The sequence below is a fragment of the Podarcis melisellensis genome (genome assembly GCF_964234715.1).
Source record: "Podarcis melisellensis genome assembly, chromosome: 9".
Classification (NCBI taxonomy): Eukaryota; Metazoa; Chordata; class Lepidosauria; order Squamata; family Lacertidae; genus Podarcis; species Podarcis melisellensis.
In genome coordinates, this window is record NC_138541.1 from 79,442,832 (window position 1) to 79,462,373 (window position 19,542).

Here is a 19,542-nt window from a genome sequence, read left to right on the forward strand (position 1 = left end):
TGGGAAAAGGTGGCATTTTCCCATGTCTGGGAAAAGGTGGCATTTTCCCATGAGGGTGCAGTAAATGAGAATTGGCCCCTAACAGCTTGTTTGGTTCCCTCCCCTGTACGTTTTAGGCTCACGTTCCCTTTTTCTCTGGGATGCGGTGCAGGCCGTGATTTGGGCTGACTTCCCAGAGAGCCTCTGTTGTAAATAAAAAATTGCCCTTTTTCCTTATGGGGTTATCCAAGAGCCCATATAGAGTCCTTACCTAGGTTCCCTATTGGTAGGAGAAGATAACAGAGGCCAACCAGAGAATATTGAGAAGCAAGGCAGCTAGTAAGCTTGATCTTTATTGATCTGTTGCAACAGGGTGCTCCCCTCACCCGCAGGAGAGACGGGGAACCCAGAACAATGGTGCGCAAGGCCTTATATGGACTCTTGAAATTGCCACCCTGTAGACCAAGGCCACCCCTGGAACATCATACATACATCACAGAAGGGGTGTAACCTAAGACCATCCCTCAGATACATCACACCTACATCACAGAAAAGGCGGTCTAAACAGAAATTTAATGTTGTTTTTGTCCTTGTTTATCTCCTGTCTGGCAGGTTACTTGATTGGATTGCCTGGGGAGCCTGGACAGTCTTTTGTAATGATAAATACTTAGTTCCTGGGCCAGGTCACAGGATCACACCCTATTCAAACACAGACATACCCTTAAGACAGGATTTGTGAAGGAAAAGACAATGGGGAGGCTTTTCCAGTTTGACCTTGCAGAGACAACATTTGCTCAGTTTAGGAATCAAAATGGCTTCAGGTCGGTCTTCCTGTGCTGATCTATGTATGTGCGCCTATCACGCCATCCCATGAGCGGTGTGAGTTGTTCAACCGCATTCTAAATGACATACAGCATTACCAAACGAATAAACAGAATATCCAGTCAATCTTCAGTACCTATAAAAGAACTTCAGGGATAGGACCAGAAGCATTAGCCTCATCCTTAGGATCAGAAGCTGAGGCTCCCACAGATGAGAGTTGTTGTTTTCAACACAACAAAGCCACTTCCGAACCTGGCGAGGAGTTGGGGTTGCGGGCTTCACGCCGACTCCATGTGCGCGGGGGCTGGTTCCAGCCCCCGTGAGACTGAGGGAATCCTGGCCACGTCGTCAACCCAGCCCGCCTGTTGGGTGGCATAGCCTGCCCTATTTAGGGCCGGCGCGGCCGGGGCTCGCCCTCTTTTCACCTCGCCAGCCATCCCGCTTTGGTTTGTATTAAGATTGTTTTGTCTCTTGCTTACCTTTTCTTTAGGCTGTGTATCTCAATTCCTTCGGTGATCGATTTTCACTTGGATTTACCCGCGCATCGGTATTGTGCCTCCCATCGGATTGCCTGCCTCAAGCTCACCCGTGTTCCAGGCAGCCGCTTTGGCAGCCAGAGCTCCGGAACAGCAGGACTGAAACCGTGCTGGAAAACCCCATCGACCGGGTGTTCCCTTCTCTCTGGGTGGCTTCTCTGCAGTGGAGCTTTGCGGAACGCGGTTTGCACGTTCAGCGCCAGCCCATCGCCGTTTAGTCCTTTTACTTGGAAGCGCACAGCTCGCCCGACAGATCAGGTTTGGCTGGGGTTCTTATTTCTAGCCACATTCACAGGGTGGTGGGGCACCTTTAACGTTTGTGGGGGGCTTGGTGGAGCAAAAGGAGGGAGGCTTAAAAGGACACGTCTTTGTCGCTACCCCTTTGCATTTGGTACTGGCCGTGTTGCCTTTGCGTTCCAACGGTTGCTTCTTCACCATTATACCTTTCCAAGAACTTCAGCCAGACTTCCAGATTGGATTTTACCTCTTTAGATAGGCGAACCCTGTGATGGGGTGACCGCAAGCCTGCTGACAACCTCGCGAGGCGGCCGCAAAATGGGCGGCCTGGGGAAACCACTCAGCAAGCAAAGTTCAAATGGCCTAACAACGACTGAATCTGCCTGAGCGTAACTTTTCTTAGAGGGAGAAGTTGCTGAATGAGGTCCCCAAGCGCAACCAATTTTTCACTAGGAAGTTTTGAGGTTTGGGCGACTGTGTCCAACTCAATGCCTAGGTAAACCATAGTTGTAGCTGGGCCCTCCATTTTATCTGCAGCCAAAGGTACTCCCAGCTGTCCTGCTAAAGATGTGAAGGCTTCCAGAAGGGCTGAGCACTTATGCCTACTATCAGCTACGCGAATAAAGTCGTGCAAGTAGTCCGACACACCCTCAGAGCCTGTTCTAAAACGAAGCGCCCAGTCCAAAAAGGTACTAAATGCCTCAAAGGCTGCACAGGCCACTGAGCAACCCATAGGCATTGCTTTGTCTACAAAGTAAGTAAAGGTAAAGGTACCCCTGCCCGTACGGGCCCGTCGTGTCTGACTCTGGGGTTGCGCGCCCATCTCACTTAAGAGGCCGGGGGCCAGCGCTGTCCGGAGACACTTCCGGGTCATGTGGCCAGTGTGACGAAGCTGCTCTGGCAAGCCAGCACCAGCGCAGCACATGGAAATGCCGTTTACCTTCCCGCTATAAAGTGGTACCTATTTATCTACTTGCACTTAAGAGTGCTTTCGAACTGCTAGGTGGGCAGGAGCTGAGACCGAACGACGGGAGCTCACCCCGCCGTGGGGATTCAAACTGCCGACCATACGATCGACAAGTCCTAGGCGCTGAGGTTTTACCCACAGCGCCACCCGTGTCCCGTGTCTACAAAGTATGCCCCATCAAATTTTAAACCCAGCCACCGGAAATCTTCTGGGTGGACTGGCAGGAGTCAGAAAGCAGACTCTATATCACATTTCGCCAGCAACGCGCCTTTTCCAAATTTGCGAATAAGTTTAACCGCTTGGTCTAATGAGGCATACCTCACAGAGCAAAGTTCCTGAGGTATCGCATCATTGATGGACCCTCCCTTTGGGTAGGATAGGTTGTGAATCATGCGAAACTCACTGGGTGCCTTTTTGGGGACGATGCCTAATGGGGATATATGCAAACCCTCTATGGGAGGGACAGAAAAGGGGCCGGCTACCCACCCTGCCTTAATTTCCTTAAGTATTTCTTGCGCGCCACTTCGGGCATCTCTCTAACTGATTTCTGATTTGGTGGGTCACCTGAATTGGGGGGGGGGGAAGCAACTGGGATCCTAAAACCTAAATTAAAACCTTCCCAGAGAAATAATGCAGCTGTTCTGTTGGGATAGAGATCCAAAAGGGTTTTTAAGGCTCACGTACCCTTTTTCTCTGGGATGCGGTGCAGGCCGTGACTTGGGCTGACTTCCCAGAGAGCCATCACATGAGCGGTGTGAGTTGTTCAACCACATTTTAAATGACACACAGCATTACCAAACCAATAAATAGAATATCCAGTCAATCTTCAGTATCTATAAAAGAACTTCAGGGATAGGACCAGAAGCATTAGCCTCATCCTTAGGATCAGAAGCTGAGGCTCCCACAGATGAGTTGTTGTTTTCAACACAACAAAAGGGATGGCATTTCACTCCTGCATCTGCTGGAGAACCCCCCCCCCCTTCCAACTAACTGAAAGTACAACCTGGGAATATACATAGAAGCCCAAATGATTATTTGGAGGCGGATCAGGTACTGCTCGCAGCTGATGGGGTGCGGCTCTTCCTATGCGCTGGCATACAGTACAAGAAGGCTTCAAAAAGCTAATGAATAGGCTCTGTCAATGCCAGGAATAAGCAGGTCTGGGAACTGAGTCTTATCTCATCCAGTTGCAACACATCTTGGACACGCTGAACGCAAGGCTTCTCAACCCCCTTGGCTTCTCATCCCCCTTTCCTGGGAAAGGCGCCAAGAGTCCCAAGAGTCCCAGGACAGGAGTTTTCTGTTCATGCTCAGGGAAGCTCATGAGGCAGGACTCCTGAGGAGGGGGAGAAGGGGGAGGGAACTGTAGGGGAATATATGCTCTGTGCAAATGGCTGTGAACTTGTGCTTGTTTGTGAAGTTATCACACTAGCTCCTTCTACCAAGCCTGGATGATAGAAATAAAGCTCTTTCTCTGAAATTATCCCTTGAGTGCCTGTTTGACTCCCCTTTCCCTCTCCCGGGTGCAATGCTCTTCCCACCTGAGGGCAAAGCCTGAAAAGGCTACAGGAGTTGTGGCGTCCTCAGGCACAGAGGTTTTCCAGATAGCTAGTCCCAGGGTCCACTTCTGCAGGCAGCACGCCTCCACCCGCACACAAGACAAGCTGCCTGCAGGAGTCGACTCCTGCAAAGTGGCCCACCAAGGGGAGATCCTTCCAGCAAGGTTTCAGGGCAGACCTTCAGCCAGACCTAGTCTGTCCTGGGATCCACCCATAATGAGAAAACGAAAACAAAACTATTCACACAAAAGGCAGGCTTTGCATCCAGGCTTTTACTGACCGTACATTAAAAGACCTTTTCACAAGAGATATTGAAGATAATAAAACACAGCACCCAGAATTAGGAAGAGATAACCAGGCTGGAATAGTAGATCATGTCAGATCATTTTCCTCCACAAATTTTACAATATTCTTCCGCGGTATCCACTTCCTCCCCCCTTGGATCTACATGAGCTTGCTATTTCCAGGTCTGTCAAATATTTGGTCATCCGTCTCACTCTGAGTAAAAAGACTTCCTCATTTCAATGTTTACAAATAAAAATACAATACCAAATACAGTACTTTGAATCATTCCCAGATTCTGTCAATATCCAGGATAATATTTCCCAATTGCTAAATTTCCAGCAATTAAAACTGGAATATCATATTCCAGTCTTAATAGATTACCTAAAAATGACACTTTCTTATCCAGAGATTCTATTTTTTTTAAAAAAATAATTTTTTATTGATTTTTCCATGGATTCTACTTCTAACACTATATCTTTAACAATTTTTCATATTTCGACCCTCCTCCCCTGGACTTCCCTCATACTCACATTTTGTTTTATTTCCCTATTGTTAACCTTGCATATTTGATGTTTCCCCAAAATTTCCTCAATACATATAGTCTTATTTTTTGTTGTAGACAGTTGTGATTGTTCACTCAAACCCTGCCAATGAGTCCATTTCTTTATGCTGCCTCTTCATATATGTTGTAAATGGTTCCCATTCTCTTTTAAAGTCTTTGTTGTCCTTTTCATGTAATTTTTCTGTTAGTTTTGCCGGTTCTGCATATTCCATGTTTCCCTTGCCATTGTTCTTTCGTTGGTATTTCTTCTGTCTTCCAAGTTTGCGCTAATAACATTCTTGCCGCTGTTGTTGCATAAATAATTTCCAATTTTCTTTTTTTACATCTTGATCTAAAATTCCTAGAAGGAATGCTTCTGGTTTCTTAACAAAAGTCTTTTTAAACAGTTTTTCAATTCATTATATATCATTCATCAATAATTCCTAATCTTTTTGCATCTTGCAGGATGGCTTTTTTTCTAAAAAGAAAAAAGAAAAACAAGATCTACCCCTCATTTGAGGACGAGGCCCCTGCCTTACTGCCGGCATTGGTGAAGCCTACACCATCAGCGGCAGAGGGCAGGGTGGCAGAGACCAGACCCCTAGTCTTGCCAGGGCTGGTGAAGCCCCAGACCAGCAAGCAAGACCCAAGCCAGCAGTGGCCCTCAAAAAAGAAGAGCCTCGAGGACTCTGGGCCAGCGCTCCCAGGTGAGTAGGCAGAACCAGATCCCCCTTGGGTTCCCCTTGGCCTTAGACTTGGTGTTTACCTCTACGGATGTTGGTGATCTGACACTAACTAAAAGCAAAACAAAAGAAGTGCCATGGTCAGACCACTTCCTGGTGCAACTGGACTTCTCCGCGACCCTTCCCCTCTGCAGGGAGGTGGGACCGATTCGGATGGTCCGCCCCCGCTACTTAATGGATCCAACTGGTTTCCAGAGAGTGGTAGGGGATGTTTTATCCCAAGTTGATGGCCTCTCGGCTGATTCTCTGGTGGCCCGTTGGAATGCGGAGTTAACCAGGGCTATTGACTGTCTGGCTCCGAAGCGCCCTCTCCGATTGCATGGAGCCCGGACAGCTCTGTGGTTTTCCCCAGAGCTGAGGGCGATGAAACAATAGTTGAGACGGCTAGAGCGCTGGTGGCGGAAAACTCACTCTGAATCAGACCGGACACGGGCTAGAGCTCAATGTCGAGCCTACCAAGTGGCAATGGCGATGGCGAAGAGGGCCTTCTTCGCCGCCTCCATTGCATCTGCAGAAAACAGCAGCAGGAGACTTTTTCAGGTGGTTTGCAATCTATCAGAACCACCTGCACCACCGGGGCCTGGTAGGGATCCCAAGATCTCCTGCAATGCTTTTGCAAAGTTTTTTGCAGATAAAGTCACTCAGATTCAGAAGGAGGTAGACTCCAAGGTGGGAGCAGGGCCAGGGCGGGAGAATGCTAGAGTTCTGTCTAGTCCTGTTAAGGTAAAGGTAAAGGTACCCCTGCCCGTACGGGCCAGTCTTGACAGACTCTGGGGTTGTGCGCCCATCTCACTTAAGAGGCCAGGGGCCAGCGCTGTCCGGAGACACTTCCGGGTCACGTGGCCAGCGTGACAAAGCTGCATCTGGCGAGCCAGAGCCGCACACGGAAACGCCGTTTACCTTCCCGCTGGTAAGCGGTCCCTATTTATCTACTTGCACCCGGAGGTGCTTTCGAACTGCTAGGTTGGCAGGCGCTGGGACCGAGCAGCGGGAGCGCACCCCGCCGCAGGGATTCGAACCGCCGACCTTTCGATCGGCAAGTCCTAGGCGCTGAGGCTTTAACCCACAGCGCCACCTGCGTCCCACCTGCGTCTAGTCCTGTTATATGGGATCAATTCCAATCTGTTACCTCCGAGGTTGTGGACAGGCTGCTTGGACAAGTGAAACCGACCACCTGTCTCCTTGATCCTTGCCCATCCTGGCTGATAAAAGTGAGCCGGGAAGGGCTGGGCGATGGGCTCTGCGGGGTGGTGAATGCTTCTCTCTGTGAGGGAGCCTTTCCAGACCTGCAGAAAAAGGCGGTCATTAAACCGCTTCTTAAAAAAAACATCTTTAGACCCAGCCAGTTTGGCCAACTATCGCCCAGTTTCAAATTTACCATTCTTGGGCAAGGTGATTGAGCGGGTGGTTGCCGAACAACTCCAAGCACTCCTGGAGGATGCAGACCATTTGGATCCCTTCCAATCGGGATTCAGGCCTCACCATGGGACTGAAACTGCCTTGGTCGCGCTGGTCGATGATCTCCGGCGGGCTAGGGACAAAGGTGAGAAGCTGTTTCCTAGTTCTGCTGGATCTCTCAGCGGCCTTTGACACCATCGACCATAACATCCTTCTGTTTTTTTTAAATGAATATTTATTAGCATTTTCAAAAAAGAACAACACATATAACAACAAAGACAAAAATAAACAAACAAAAAGAAAAAATACAAAAATCCAAAACTTAAAAATAAAAACAATTAAAAACACCTGAAAGTTCAAATACTTATTTTCTTTTAACTTGTTTCTCAGACCTCCTCACACCTCCCCTTCTTGTATTCCAATTTAAATTATTGGCTCAGCAAATCCTTAATTTACTTTTCCATTTTAACTTAATTTAATTTATTCTTACATATTGTTATTTTATTTTTCTTCTTTCTTCCATTTCCTCAATTTATATTTACCAACCTTATTTTCATTTAATTTAGCCATTTTAAAAAAAATCAATTTTAACTTAACCAAATTTACACATCAATATTTATACCTCATTATTTTTTCTTAAACATTTTAAATGTTTTTCCTAAAGTCGACCAAAATTTCCCTTCCACGTCTTTCCCAATTTCCATACTAATAACAAAGCAAAGTAAAAATAAAACAAACTATATTTATATACCCTTTGGATTCCAAGACTCCACCCACCCTATTCCCGGTTTCAGTCCTCAACAAAAATCCATCAGTCTCAATATACTGTTTAGCCTGGAGATCTCACGTCCGAGGCTCTCAATTCTCTTTCAGTTCCTCTCTGCCGATCTTTTTGGTAGTCTTTTATGTTAAACTCCAAATCTCGAAGAAGCTCCAGCCCAACAGGATCCAAATCTCGAAGAAACTCCGGCCCAACAGGATCCATATTTCTACCAGCCAGACCTCCATTTTTAGTGGTAAAGCTTATGGGGTACTTCAAATCTTGTTTTATACTCCTTTCAGGTCCAAATGTCCCCCAGGCTCCAACTTCCACCTCCAATTCAGGCCAGGCTCTCCACATCAGATTTTTATTTTCCTTTTTTGTCATCATGTCAGGCTTCAAAATGTTACTCTCCTTTAACTTCTGCACAGTTTCAGCTCCTCCTTCCTTTTCTTCAGGGACATCATCTGTCACCTGCTCCATATTGTCAAAGCTCTCCGTTTTCTCTATTTGTTCAATTGGATAGGCTCCTTGTTTCAAGTCCTTATCAGGTTCCACAATGTTCTTTACTGCTGAATCCAGAGCTGTAACATTCATAGCCAAAACATCAGATTGGCCTCGTAACTTTCCCAAGACAACAAATGTTCTGTCCAATTCAGCCTGGATTTTCTTTCCTCCAGCCATTCCTGTAATGTCACTAAACCCCTCTAGGGGGATTTTAGTTCCTTAGTATTCCTTTCAGCTCAAGTTCAAAAGTCAGGTTATTTTGTATCAGCCCTTCCTTATTTTCAACAAATTATTACAAATTAACCAACAGAAGTAACAGAGACCAGGTTCTCCTTTTCCGTCTCGACAGCCAACTTGACAGCTGTCAAACTTTCCAGTCTTTCATCAACAGGCTCTCTCGTGGGACATTCCCGGGTCCGGGGGGGGGGGTGAAACTTCAGCTCCCAAAATTAATCTTTTTATCCTCCAGCAAAAATTATTATAATGTCAAAACCGTGAAATTAAAGTCTTTTACTAAAAAAAGAAAAGATTCTCTCGACCTTAGCTAGCAGGTCCTTTGCTTTAAATTGTTTACAAAGAGGGGGTGGTGGACTTCCTTTTTAACCCTTCCCCGCTCGTTCCTGATCCGCAAAATTTTTCTTTAAGATTCCAAGTTCCGTATTACTCACGGGTTAATGTTTTAAAGTCCGAATGTTCCAAGGAAAAAGTCAGCGCTCTCCGATAATGGCTCGCGGCTTCACTCCGCAGATGAAGGAGTACTCTCAGCACCGCGCCGCACCCTGTCCCCGTTCCGAAGCCTTTAAAAAGGCTCCTTCACGGATTGGGGGGGCGCAAATGGTGCCCGCCGAGTCACTACGCTCACAGGCTTCTATGCCTGTGATTTTAAGGGTCCCCGCGTCGCCGCAGCGGTAAGACTCGGTCTCTGCAGAGCCGATTCCCTCCGGAGCTTGGAGGGAATCTGCCATTAAACGATGGCGCCAACCCGGAGGTCAGACCATAACATCCTTCTGGACCGTCTAGAGGGGCTGGGAGCTGGGGGCACTGTTATACGGTGGTTCCGCTCCTTTCTCTTGGGCCGTGTCCAGAAAGTGGTGTTGGGGAATGAGTGTTCAGACCCCTGGGCTCTCACTTTTGGGGTGCCTCAGGGTTCCGTCCTCTCCCCCATGCTTTTTAATATCTATATGAAGCTGCTGGGAGAGATCATCAGGGGGTTTGGGCTGGATGTTCATCAATATGCAGATGACACCCAGCTCTACCTCTCCTTTAAATCAGAACCGGTGAAGGTCCTGTGTGAGTGCCTGGAGGCGGTTGGATGATGGATGGTGGCTAACAGTTTGAGGTTGAATCCTGACAAGACTGAAGTCCTGTTTTGGGGGAACAGGGGGCGGGTGGGTGTGGGGGATTCCCTGGTCCTGAATGGGGTAACTGTGCCCCTGAAAGACCAGGTGCGCAGACTGGGAGTCACTTTGGACTCACAGCTGTCGATGGAGGCGCAGGTTACTTCTGTATCCAGAGCAGCTGTCTACTAACTCCACCTGGTACGCAGGCTGAGCCCCCCCCTGCCCATGGACTGTCTCACCAGAGTGGTGCATGCTCTAGTTATCTCCCGCTTGGACTACTGCAATGCGCTCTATGTGGGGCTACGTTTGACAGTGACCCAGAAACTGCAATTAATCCAGAATGTGGCAGTTAGACTGGTGACTGGGAGCGGCCGCCGGGACCACATAACACTGGTTCTGAGAGATCTGCATTGGCTCCCAGTACGTTTCCGGGCACAATTCAAAGTGTTAAAGCCCTAAATGGCCTCGGTCCAGTATACCTGAAGAAGCCTCTCCACCCCCATCGTTCAGCCAGGACACTGAGATCCAGCGCCAAGGGCCTTCTGGTGGTTCCCTCATTGCGAGAAGTAAGGTTACAGGGAACCAGTCAGAGGGCCTTCTCGGTAGTGGCGCCCACCCTGTGGAATACCCTCCCTTCAGATGTGAAGGAAATAAGTAGCTACCCTATCTTTAAAAGACATCTGAAGGCAGCCCTGTTTAGGGAAGTTTTTAACATTTAACGCTGTATTGTTTTTAATACTTCATTGGGAGCCGCCCAGAGTGGCTGGGGAAACTCAGCCAGATGGGCGGAGTATAAATAATAAATTATTATTATTATGATACAAGGTGGGGGTCTCTCTTGGTTTCCTTGATGGCTGGGTGGAAGTCGCCCCCACCTCACCCCTCCTTGTTAAGAGGCGTGTAACATGGAGCAGGGACTTCCGGGTAGCTGCCCCTGTTCTGCATTGCTGGGGGTTGGACTAGGTGACCCCGCAGGTCCCTTCAGACGCTACAGTTCTATGATCCCTGTTCAGATATGGCATGCACCCGCTCAATGCAACAGGCGAGAAGCCCCCTGAGAAAGAACTTGCCGTCTTTTCTCGTGTATAAGACGAGGTTTTTTACCCCCAAAATTGGGGCTCCTCTTCTACAGGGGGAGTGCTGAGGGGGGACGGGCGCTTGGTTGTAGCCACCAGGAAGAGATTCCCAGCCATGATTTCTTTGCTGTGGAAAGGGCTGTTGTCGACTGGCAGACGATAGGTGACTTGGTGGTTGATGCCTGCAATTGTGCAATTTGATTAATGGCTCCCTCCCCCCAAATAAAGCTCAACCACTCTGGGCAACCCCCCACAAAAAAAGCTTAACAAGTCTTGGCAATCTGCTCCCATTTTCTAAATTTTGAGTGCCCAAAAATAGGGGGCGTGTTATACATGGAAAAATACGGTACCTTTCATAGAATCATAGAATCATAGAGTTGGAAGAGACCACAAGGGCCATCGAGTCAAACCCCCTGCCAAGCAGGAAACACCATCAGAGCACTCCTGACATATGGTTGTCAAGCCTCTGCTTAAAGACCTCCAAAGAAGGAGACTCCACCACACTCCTTGGCAGCAAATTCCACTGTCAAACAGCTCTTACTGTCAGGAAGTTCTTCCTAATGTTTAGGTGGAATCTTCTTTCTTGTAGTTTGGATCCATTGCTCCGTGTCCGCTTCTCTGGAGCAGCAGAAAACAACCTTTCTCCCTCCTCTATGTGACATCCTTTTATATATTTGAACATGGCTATCATATCACCCCTTAACCTCCTCTTCTCCAGGCTAAACATGCCCAGCTCCCTAGCCGTTCCTCATAAGGCATCGTTTCCAGGCCTTTGACCATTTTGGTTGCCCTCCTCTGGACATGTTCCAGTTTGTCAGTGTCCTTCTTGAACTGTGGTGCCCAGAACTGGACACAGTACCCCAGGTGAGGTCTGACCAGAGCAGAATACAGTGGCACTATTACTTCCCTTGATCTAGATGCTATACTCCTATTGATGCAGCCCAGAATTGCATTGGCATTTTTAGCTGCCGCGTCACACTGTTAGCTCATGTCAAGTTTGTGGTCAATCAAGACTCCTAGATCCTTTTCACATGTACTACTCTCAAGCCAGGTGTCACCCATCTTGTATTTGTGCCTCTCATTTTTTTTGTCCAAGTGCAATACTTTACATTTCTCCCTGTTAAAATTCATCTTGTTTGTTTTGGCCCAGTTCTCTGATCTGTCAAGGTCGTTTTGAAGTGTGATCCTGTCCTCTGGGGTGTTAGCCACCCCTCCCAGTTTGGTGTCATCTGCAAATTTGATCAGGATGCCCTTGAGTCCATCATCCAAGTCGTTGATAAAGATGTTGAATAAGACTGGGCCCAAGACAGAACCCTGTGGCACTCCACTAGTCACTCTTCTCCAGGATGAAGAGGAACCATTGATGAGCACCCTTTGGGTTCGGTCAGTCAGCCAGTTACAAATCCACTGAGTGGTAGCATAGTCAAGACCGCATTTTACCAGCTTCTTTACAAGAATATCATGGGGCACCTTGTCAAATGCCTTGCTGAAATTAAGGTAGGCTACATCCACTGCGTTCCCTTCATCTACCAGGCTTGTAATTCTGTCAAAAAACGAGATCAGGTTAGTCTGACATGACTTATTTTTCAGAAATCCATGCTGACTATTGGTGATCACAGCATTCCTTTCTAGGTGCTCACAGACTGTTTGCTTAATGATCTGCTCCAGAATCTTCCCTGGTATTGGTGTCAGACTGACTGGGTGGTAATTATTTGGGTCCTCTCTTTTCCCCTTTTTGAAAATAGAGACAACATTTGCCCTCCTCCAGTCTGCCGGGACTTCGCCTGTTCTCCAGGAATTCTCAAAGATGACTGCCAGTGGTTCTGAGATCACATCTGCCAGTTCTTTTAATACTCTTGGATGCAGTTCATCTGGCCCTGGAGACTTGAATAAATCTAAACTAGCCAAGTATTCTTGTACTATCTCCTTAGTTATTCTGGGTTGTGTTTCCTCTGCTGAATCATTTGCTCCAAATTCTTCAGGTCGGGCATTGTTTTCTTTATCGAAGAAGACTGAGGCAAAGAAGGCATTGAGGAGTTCAGCCCTTTCTGTGTCCCCTGTTTGCATTTCACCATCTTCTCCTCTGAGTGACCCCACTGTTTCTTTGTTCTTCCTTTTGCTACGAACATACCCATAAAAGCCTTTTTTGTTGCTTTTAACCTCTCTAGCAAGCCTGAGTTCATTCTGTGCTTTAGCTTTTCTGACTTTGTGTCTACATGTGCTGGCTATTTGTTTGAATTCCTCTTTGGTGGTTTCCCCCCTTTTCCATTTTTTGTACACATCCTTTTTTAATCTTAACTCAGTTAAAAGTTCTTTAGATAGACACCCTGGCACCTTCCATGTTTCCGTCTCATTGGTATTGCCTGAAGTTGTGCTTTTACTATCTCCCTCTTAACAAACTCCCAGCCATCATGAACTCCCTTTCCTTTTAGTATTACTGTCCATGGGATCTCACCCAGCACTTCCCTAAGTTTTATGAAGTCGGCTTTCTTAAGGTCAAGAAATTGAGTCCTAGTATGCTTGGCTGCTCCTTTCCGCTGTATAGTAAACTTCAGAAGAGCATGATCACTCGCGCCTAATGATCCTTCCACTTCTACCCCACTAACCAGGTCATCAACATTGGTTAGGACCAATGGCTGTTCCTCTTGTTGCTTCTCCCACTTTCTGGACAATAAAGTTGTTTGCAAGGCCAGTGACGAATCTGTTTGACCTTATGCTCTTGGCTGAGTTTGACATCCAACAAATTACTACTATCTCCCTTCCTTTTGCATGCTTGGCCATCTGTTCCAGGAAGGCATCATCTATGTCCTCCGTTTGGCTTGGGGATCTATAGTAAACTCCCACAATGAGGTCACTGTTATTCTTCTCTCCCTTAATTTTGACCCACATGCTTTCACTTTGGCTTTGAGGTTCTAAATCTTGGATCTCTTCACAGGTATACACATCCCTGACATATAACGCCACTCCTCCTCCTTTCTTGTCTGGTCTGTTTCTCTGAAATAGATTGTATCCCTCCATTATTACATTCCAATCGTGGGACTTATCCCACCAGGTTTCAGTGATGCCTATTATGTCATATTTAGTTTGCTGTACCAAGAGCTCAAGCTCATCTTGTTTATTTCCCATGCTTTGCGCATTAGTGTACAGACATTGAAGTCCATTAATCATTCCCCCGTGTCTCTTATTTAAGGATTTTTTCCTCCCACCACTAGGTCTGCATGCTGTTTGCTCCATTTGGTCTATGACATTTGGATGATCATCTTCATCAATTGATAGACTCCTACCTTCAGGAGCACTGTCTCCCTCCGTCAGTTTAAAGCCCTCCTGATGAGGTTTCTGAGATTTTTGGCAAAAACATTCCTCCCAACCATTGTGAGGTGCAGCCCATCGCTTGCCAGAAGTCCATCTTTAAGAAACTGCAGTCCGTGATCTAAGAATCCAAACCGTTCCTGTTTACACCATTTGCGAAGCCAGTTGTTCACTTCCACTATTTTCCCTCTCTCCCTGGGCCACGTTGTTCAACTGGGAGGACAGATGAGATGACAATTTGTGCATTTAATTGCTTCAATTTCCTGCCCAGAGCCTCGTAGTCTCTTTTGATCTTCTGGAGGCTATTGCTTGCAGTGTCATTGGTTCCTACATGAACCAAGAGGAAGGGGTATTTGTCAGTGGGTTTTATGATTCCTTGCCGTCGTTCAGTTACATCTTGGATCTTAGCCCCAGGGAGACAGCACACTTCCCGAGACATCTTGTCAGGCCCACAGATCACTGCTTCTGTTCCCCTCAGTAGGGAATCCCCTATCACCACTACACGCCTCCTCTTAGGTCTGGTCGGGGTTCTTCCGTGAGCTGTCCGTTCCAAGGTCGCCTGCACATTCCCTGAGGACTGACTTTGCTGCTCGTCTTCATATACCTGATCGACTGTAATGAGGGAGAGATCCTCAAATGGAGTCTGCTCTTCGTCTTCCATGCTAGGGGAGAGGACCTCAAAGCGATCTAAACAATCAGAGCGAACGTTTCTCCATATATCTGGCTCCTGTGTTGGTGAACTAGCCTCCTTCTCAGGGGAGTCCCCTGTCTCCTCCTTGGTGGAGACGGTGTGCTCTGTTGCTTTCAAGAAGAGCTCCAGCTCTCTAATTCTTTGGAGCGTAGCTACACGTTCCTCCAGTTGCTGGACTTTGTCTTTTAAGAGGGCAATCAACATGCAATTGCTGCAGGTAAAGCTGCCTGCAACCTTTGGCAAGATGGCAAACATTGCGCAGGAACCGCAGGTGACTGCAGCTGTTCCCTCACCCTCCATCTTGAGAACGTGTCGTTGGGGGTGACTACAGCGGTCCTCCATCATAAAACGCGTGAAGACAGGACAAATAACTCCCCCCCCAAAAAACCTAGGTCTCCCCCAACAAACGTTTGAGACTAGCTCCCCTAAATCTAAAAGATGCCCTACAAGCTCTGATAAGCTCCTCCCACAGCTAATCACTTACCTCAACAGAAACCCTGCCCCCTCTGACCTTTGCACAGGGAGAGCAGCTAATCAGCCACAAAGAAACACATCCGCCTCATTTACTCACCTCTCTCTATCTCTCTCTCTCTCTTTCTGAAGAACTCTCTGATGAAAATTTCGAGTACTTGTGGATGGGTAAGAAGATCCTGGGAGGAAGAACCGTCAGAGAAGCCTTGGAGATGATGGATGAAAGGGAGATTTTGGACACCATCCTCCAACACCTCCAGCCACCTCCCCAGGTGTGTGTGATGCAGGGTGGATTTGATTGAAATCAAATCAATTAAAAACATATTTTTACATTCTTGCTTGTATAATCTTAATATTTACAACCAGATGAAGGTTTCATTTTGGGAATAATAAATTTCCAGAGTAGTTTTTACTACTGATTAGGAATGCACAGACAGATAATTATGAAATTATTGTGGGGTATAATAAGTTAACTGTGTACAGACGCTTCAGGTTACATACGCTTCAGGTTACAGACTCCGCTAACCCAGAAATAGTACCTCGGGTTAAGAACTGCCATCGGCTCAGGGGCGAGAGGGGAAAAGCCGGGTGGATTACAGAGAGCCCCCAAAGATCGTGGGAAGCAGCACTTCCTCAGCGGAGGAAGGAGAGGAGATGCAGGGGTCGGAGGAGGCAAGGCGGTGCCAGGACACCTTGCCTGAGCAAAGCGGGGAGGAGGGGGGGTCCCCCATTACCCAAGCCTTCCTTGCACAGTAGGTTTCCACACAGAGAGGGGAGGCGCAGACTGGGCACCAATAAATTACTCTGCTGGCGAAGGTTGAAGGGCTGCCCACTCTCAGATTCTGCCCGTGAATGAGCAAGACACGGAATAGAGGCGATCTGCATTCTAAAGGTTTTGATCACTATGAAGAAAGCTGGAAAACAGACTCTTGAGCCATATTGCCTGATTGCTCTCAAGCAACCAAGCGATACCTCTAACAGTGGTGCTTCAGGTTAAGAACAGTTTCAGGTTAATAACAGACCTCCGGAACGAATTAGGTCCTTAACCTGAGGTACCACTGTATATTTGGACAACTTTTCTGCTGTACCTTATTGGAAGGAGAAAAATAATCATTTACTTAATAAGAATTTAAACAATTTATTTAACTAAAACAATAACATTATAGCATATATATCCATGTTTGTTAACTGATGTGGTTAAACATTTTTTTAAAAAAATTCTTAGAATGAATTTTAGCATATATGAAAAACTTAAAATAAATCCTTACTCCCCAGTGAATAGCCGTTGGACTATAATGCAATTTAAAAAGAAAAATATATTTCGAAAGATTTTTCCTCCAAAAGCATTTTATTTTAGAAATCCAATTTAATTTTTTTAAAAATGTGATTTAAATCAAAGAAATCCATTTAAAAAATAAAAATAAAAAAATTGGGTCATTGATTTTTATCCACCCTGGTCTGATGTTGTGCAGCGTGAACCAGGATTTCCCAAACTGGTGCCCTCTAAATGTTCTGGACCATATGCTGCCTGGGACTGGTGGGAGCATGTAGAAGGGTTCAAGTTGAGGGGAACTGCCATGAACTATCACAGGCAAAGGCAAACTCGGCCCTCCAGCTGTTTTGGGACTACAGCTCCCATCATCCCTAGCTAACAGGACCAGCGGGTCAGGGGTGATGGGCATTGGAGTCCCCAAACAGCTGGAGGGCCGTGTTTGCCTAGGCCTGAACTATTGGGAGCCCAGCTTGGAGGAAGGTCCTATTTGCAGATGCAAGAGATGACTTTCCCCTGGTGAGAAGGAGTGGTGGCCGCCAGTCTGGGGGGCTTGAAAAGAGGACCAGGCAAATTTGGGAAAGCAGAGAAGGTGACCAGTGCAGGATCTGTAGACTGGAAGAAGAACCAATCCATGAACTTGATTTGGTGGGGTGACTTGGACCCCAGGAAATGTTGCATTTTTTTTCTTTAACTTTTGCAACTGATCGTTCCTGATATCTGGGAACGTTTCAGAACCCGATATTGTGCAGTAAAAGTTTTTGTGACTGTATTGTGCCAAATATGGCCAATATTTCCTCTTCGCTCTCAAGAGCAGTTAATTTGCCAGGCCTGGGCATTTGGCAGAGCAGGCAAGCAAATACTTTATGCAACAGAAAATTTAATAAATAATCATACTGGGAGTGGTATTGTCTGTTTGTTATTATGGTATGTATTTTTGAGTTTTTATATTGTAAACCGCCCTGTGATCTTCGAATGATGGGCAGTACAGAAATTTAATAAATAATAGTAATAGCCACATTGCCTAGATTCTGTTTGTTCATGGCAGGAAACAAAGTGCTTTAAATGAATGGTGTGTCTCCCAGTCCGGAGGATTTATTTAATCTTCTTTGGAGTGTTACTTTAAAAAAGAAGAATAATTGATTGCAATAGATTTTACTCCAAATGATTTTTGCAAGAAGTCTATTTCTAGGCATGTGGGTTTTTTTTTAGAGAAGACAAGTGGCAGATAGATGGCAACTGTTCTCTAGACAAAAAACATGACACTTTTCTTCATTTTATTCCCAGCAGAAGACATCCAAGCCTGGACACAACAAGGTAAGTCCTTGTCGCAAATTCCTTGCGGCGCTTTTAGCAGAATGCTCAGAGTCCCAGGTTCTTTAGTGCAGTATTTATTATTGTGAGCTCAATATATATACAAATATCTACAGAAGCAGTTCATCTAATCAGACAGAGTACCTGCACCTTGAGGCAAAAGAAGACTCCACGCTCATCTACACCACTCCACCACTATTGGACAGGCTTCCCTTTTAAACTGGTGACAGCCAATCACATTACTGCTGCATCATTCTGACCCAGCACTTCCACAGAGAGTATTGGATCTGTAGCCTTATTGGAGTTCACTGATTGGGTCTGCGTTGCTCCGGGACAGGAGGAAGGAAGCCAAATGACACCGAGGTTGATTCAAAGAAGAAAGAGTTTATTCTGCTCTCCGGATAGCAAAAGGTACTTGCATGATCAAGTCCACAGCAAGTCCAAAGAAATGACAAGTTTCATGCAGTATATATATCCTCCAGGCACCCTCTCCCTCCTTCCAACCACATCAGCCTATGTACGCAGGTTGACATCACATATGTTCTTGCTCTGGTATTCTTAACCATAAAAGGGTGTTCCTTTCTGTACTTCTGACCATAAAAGGATCTTCCTCTTCCTACTCTTATCTGGGAGGAATAGGTCATAATCTCCGGGAACACGCTCTGGTGCTGTTCCCAGATTGGGTCTGTGCGTCTTTTGTGGTCAGCACATAAGATAAGGCACACACGCATCATCCCTGCTCTACTGGAACTTGGCAAGGTCACTCATTGCCGCCACAGACTGATAAGGGAGAGAGCTTTGAGCACAGCCGGGTTTTGTTTATACATTGACTCAGAGCTCAAGTTAATGGATTTTAGCTAAGGAAAAATAGGGATTTTGGTACAGTTTTCAAACTGCCTTCACAGTCAGTTTTGGGTTTGGGAAACCCATTCCTTCACATCAGCCTGTTGCAAACTGAAGCCTGCAGACTTACTTGCACAGCATCCTGTGAATCCCAACACTCCTCCTTAAGTCAAAGGCTTGAGACCTAATAATTCTCTTAGGTCTCGAAATTTAGGAGCATCCAAACATTTTGTATACAAATCTGCCACATTACATTTTGTGTTACAGTGCTGTACCTTGAACACATTTCTTTCCAAAGCATTTTTCACATTTCCGTATCTTATAACAATATGTTTGCTCTTGCTCTTAAAGTTCTGTTGGTTAGCAAGCTGTTGTGCAGCCAGGTTGTCACTGAGCACAGAGATTGGCATTTCAGAACGTATTCCAAGCTCTTTTGTTAGGCAAGCAAACCACTCTACTTGTGACACACATTCGCTTATGGCTGAGTACTCTGCTTCACAAGTACTTGTGGCAACAAATGTTTGTTTCTGGGATTTCCACTGAACCAGGGCATTTCCAATATATATGGCATAGCCAGTGGTAGACTTTCCATTTTCTCTGTCTCCCCAGCTGGCATCAGTATATGCATACACTTGCTGATCATATCCTGTATCCAGCACCAGTTTGTAATCTTTTGTGCCTTTCAGATACCTTAGGATTCTTTTAAGTGCTACCCAATCTCTCTGAGCCAGGTCTGCACTTCTTTGGCTTAACATGTGCACTGCCAATGTTATGTCGGGTCTCGTCCAGCAACTTAAATATAACAGGAAACCTAACAAAGAATGAATCACAGTTGCATTCTCACATTTTTGTCCTTCTGGTTCATTTTTGTACTGTTTAGTTATGGGAGTGTCA

The 19,542-nt window shown here is 46.3% G+C and overlaps 1 protein-coding gene across 1 annotated transcript in view; it reads left to right on the plus strand.

The window, feature by feature from the left end:
- Positions 1-5,392: 5,392 nt before the first annotated feature.
- Positions 5,393-19,542, plus strand: part of LOC309377267 (uncharacterized protein) — a gene marked incomplete at both ends in the record, with an annotated part of 28,024 nt that continues 13,874 nt past the window's right edge. Inside the window, 3 exons of the mRNA XM_081924255.1 lie at positions 5,393-5,633; positions 15,354-15,493; positions 17,779-17,808. Of these exons, the coding sequence (XP_081780381.1) occupies positions 5,393-5,633; positions 15,354-15,493; positions 17,779-17,808 (411 nt within the window). The remainder of the gene's footprint in view (positions 5,634-15,353; positions 15,494-17,778; positions 17,809-19,542) is intronic.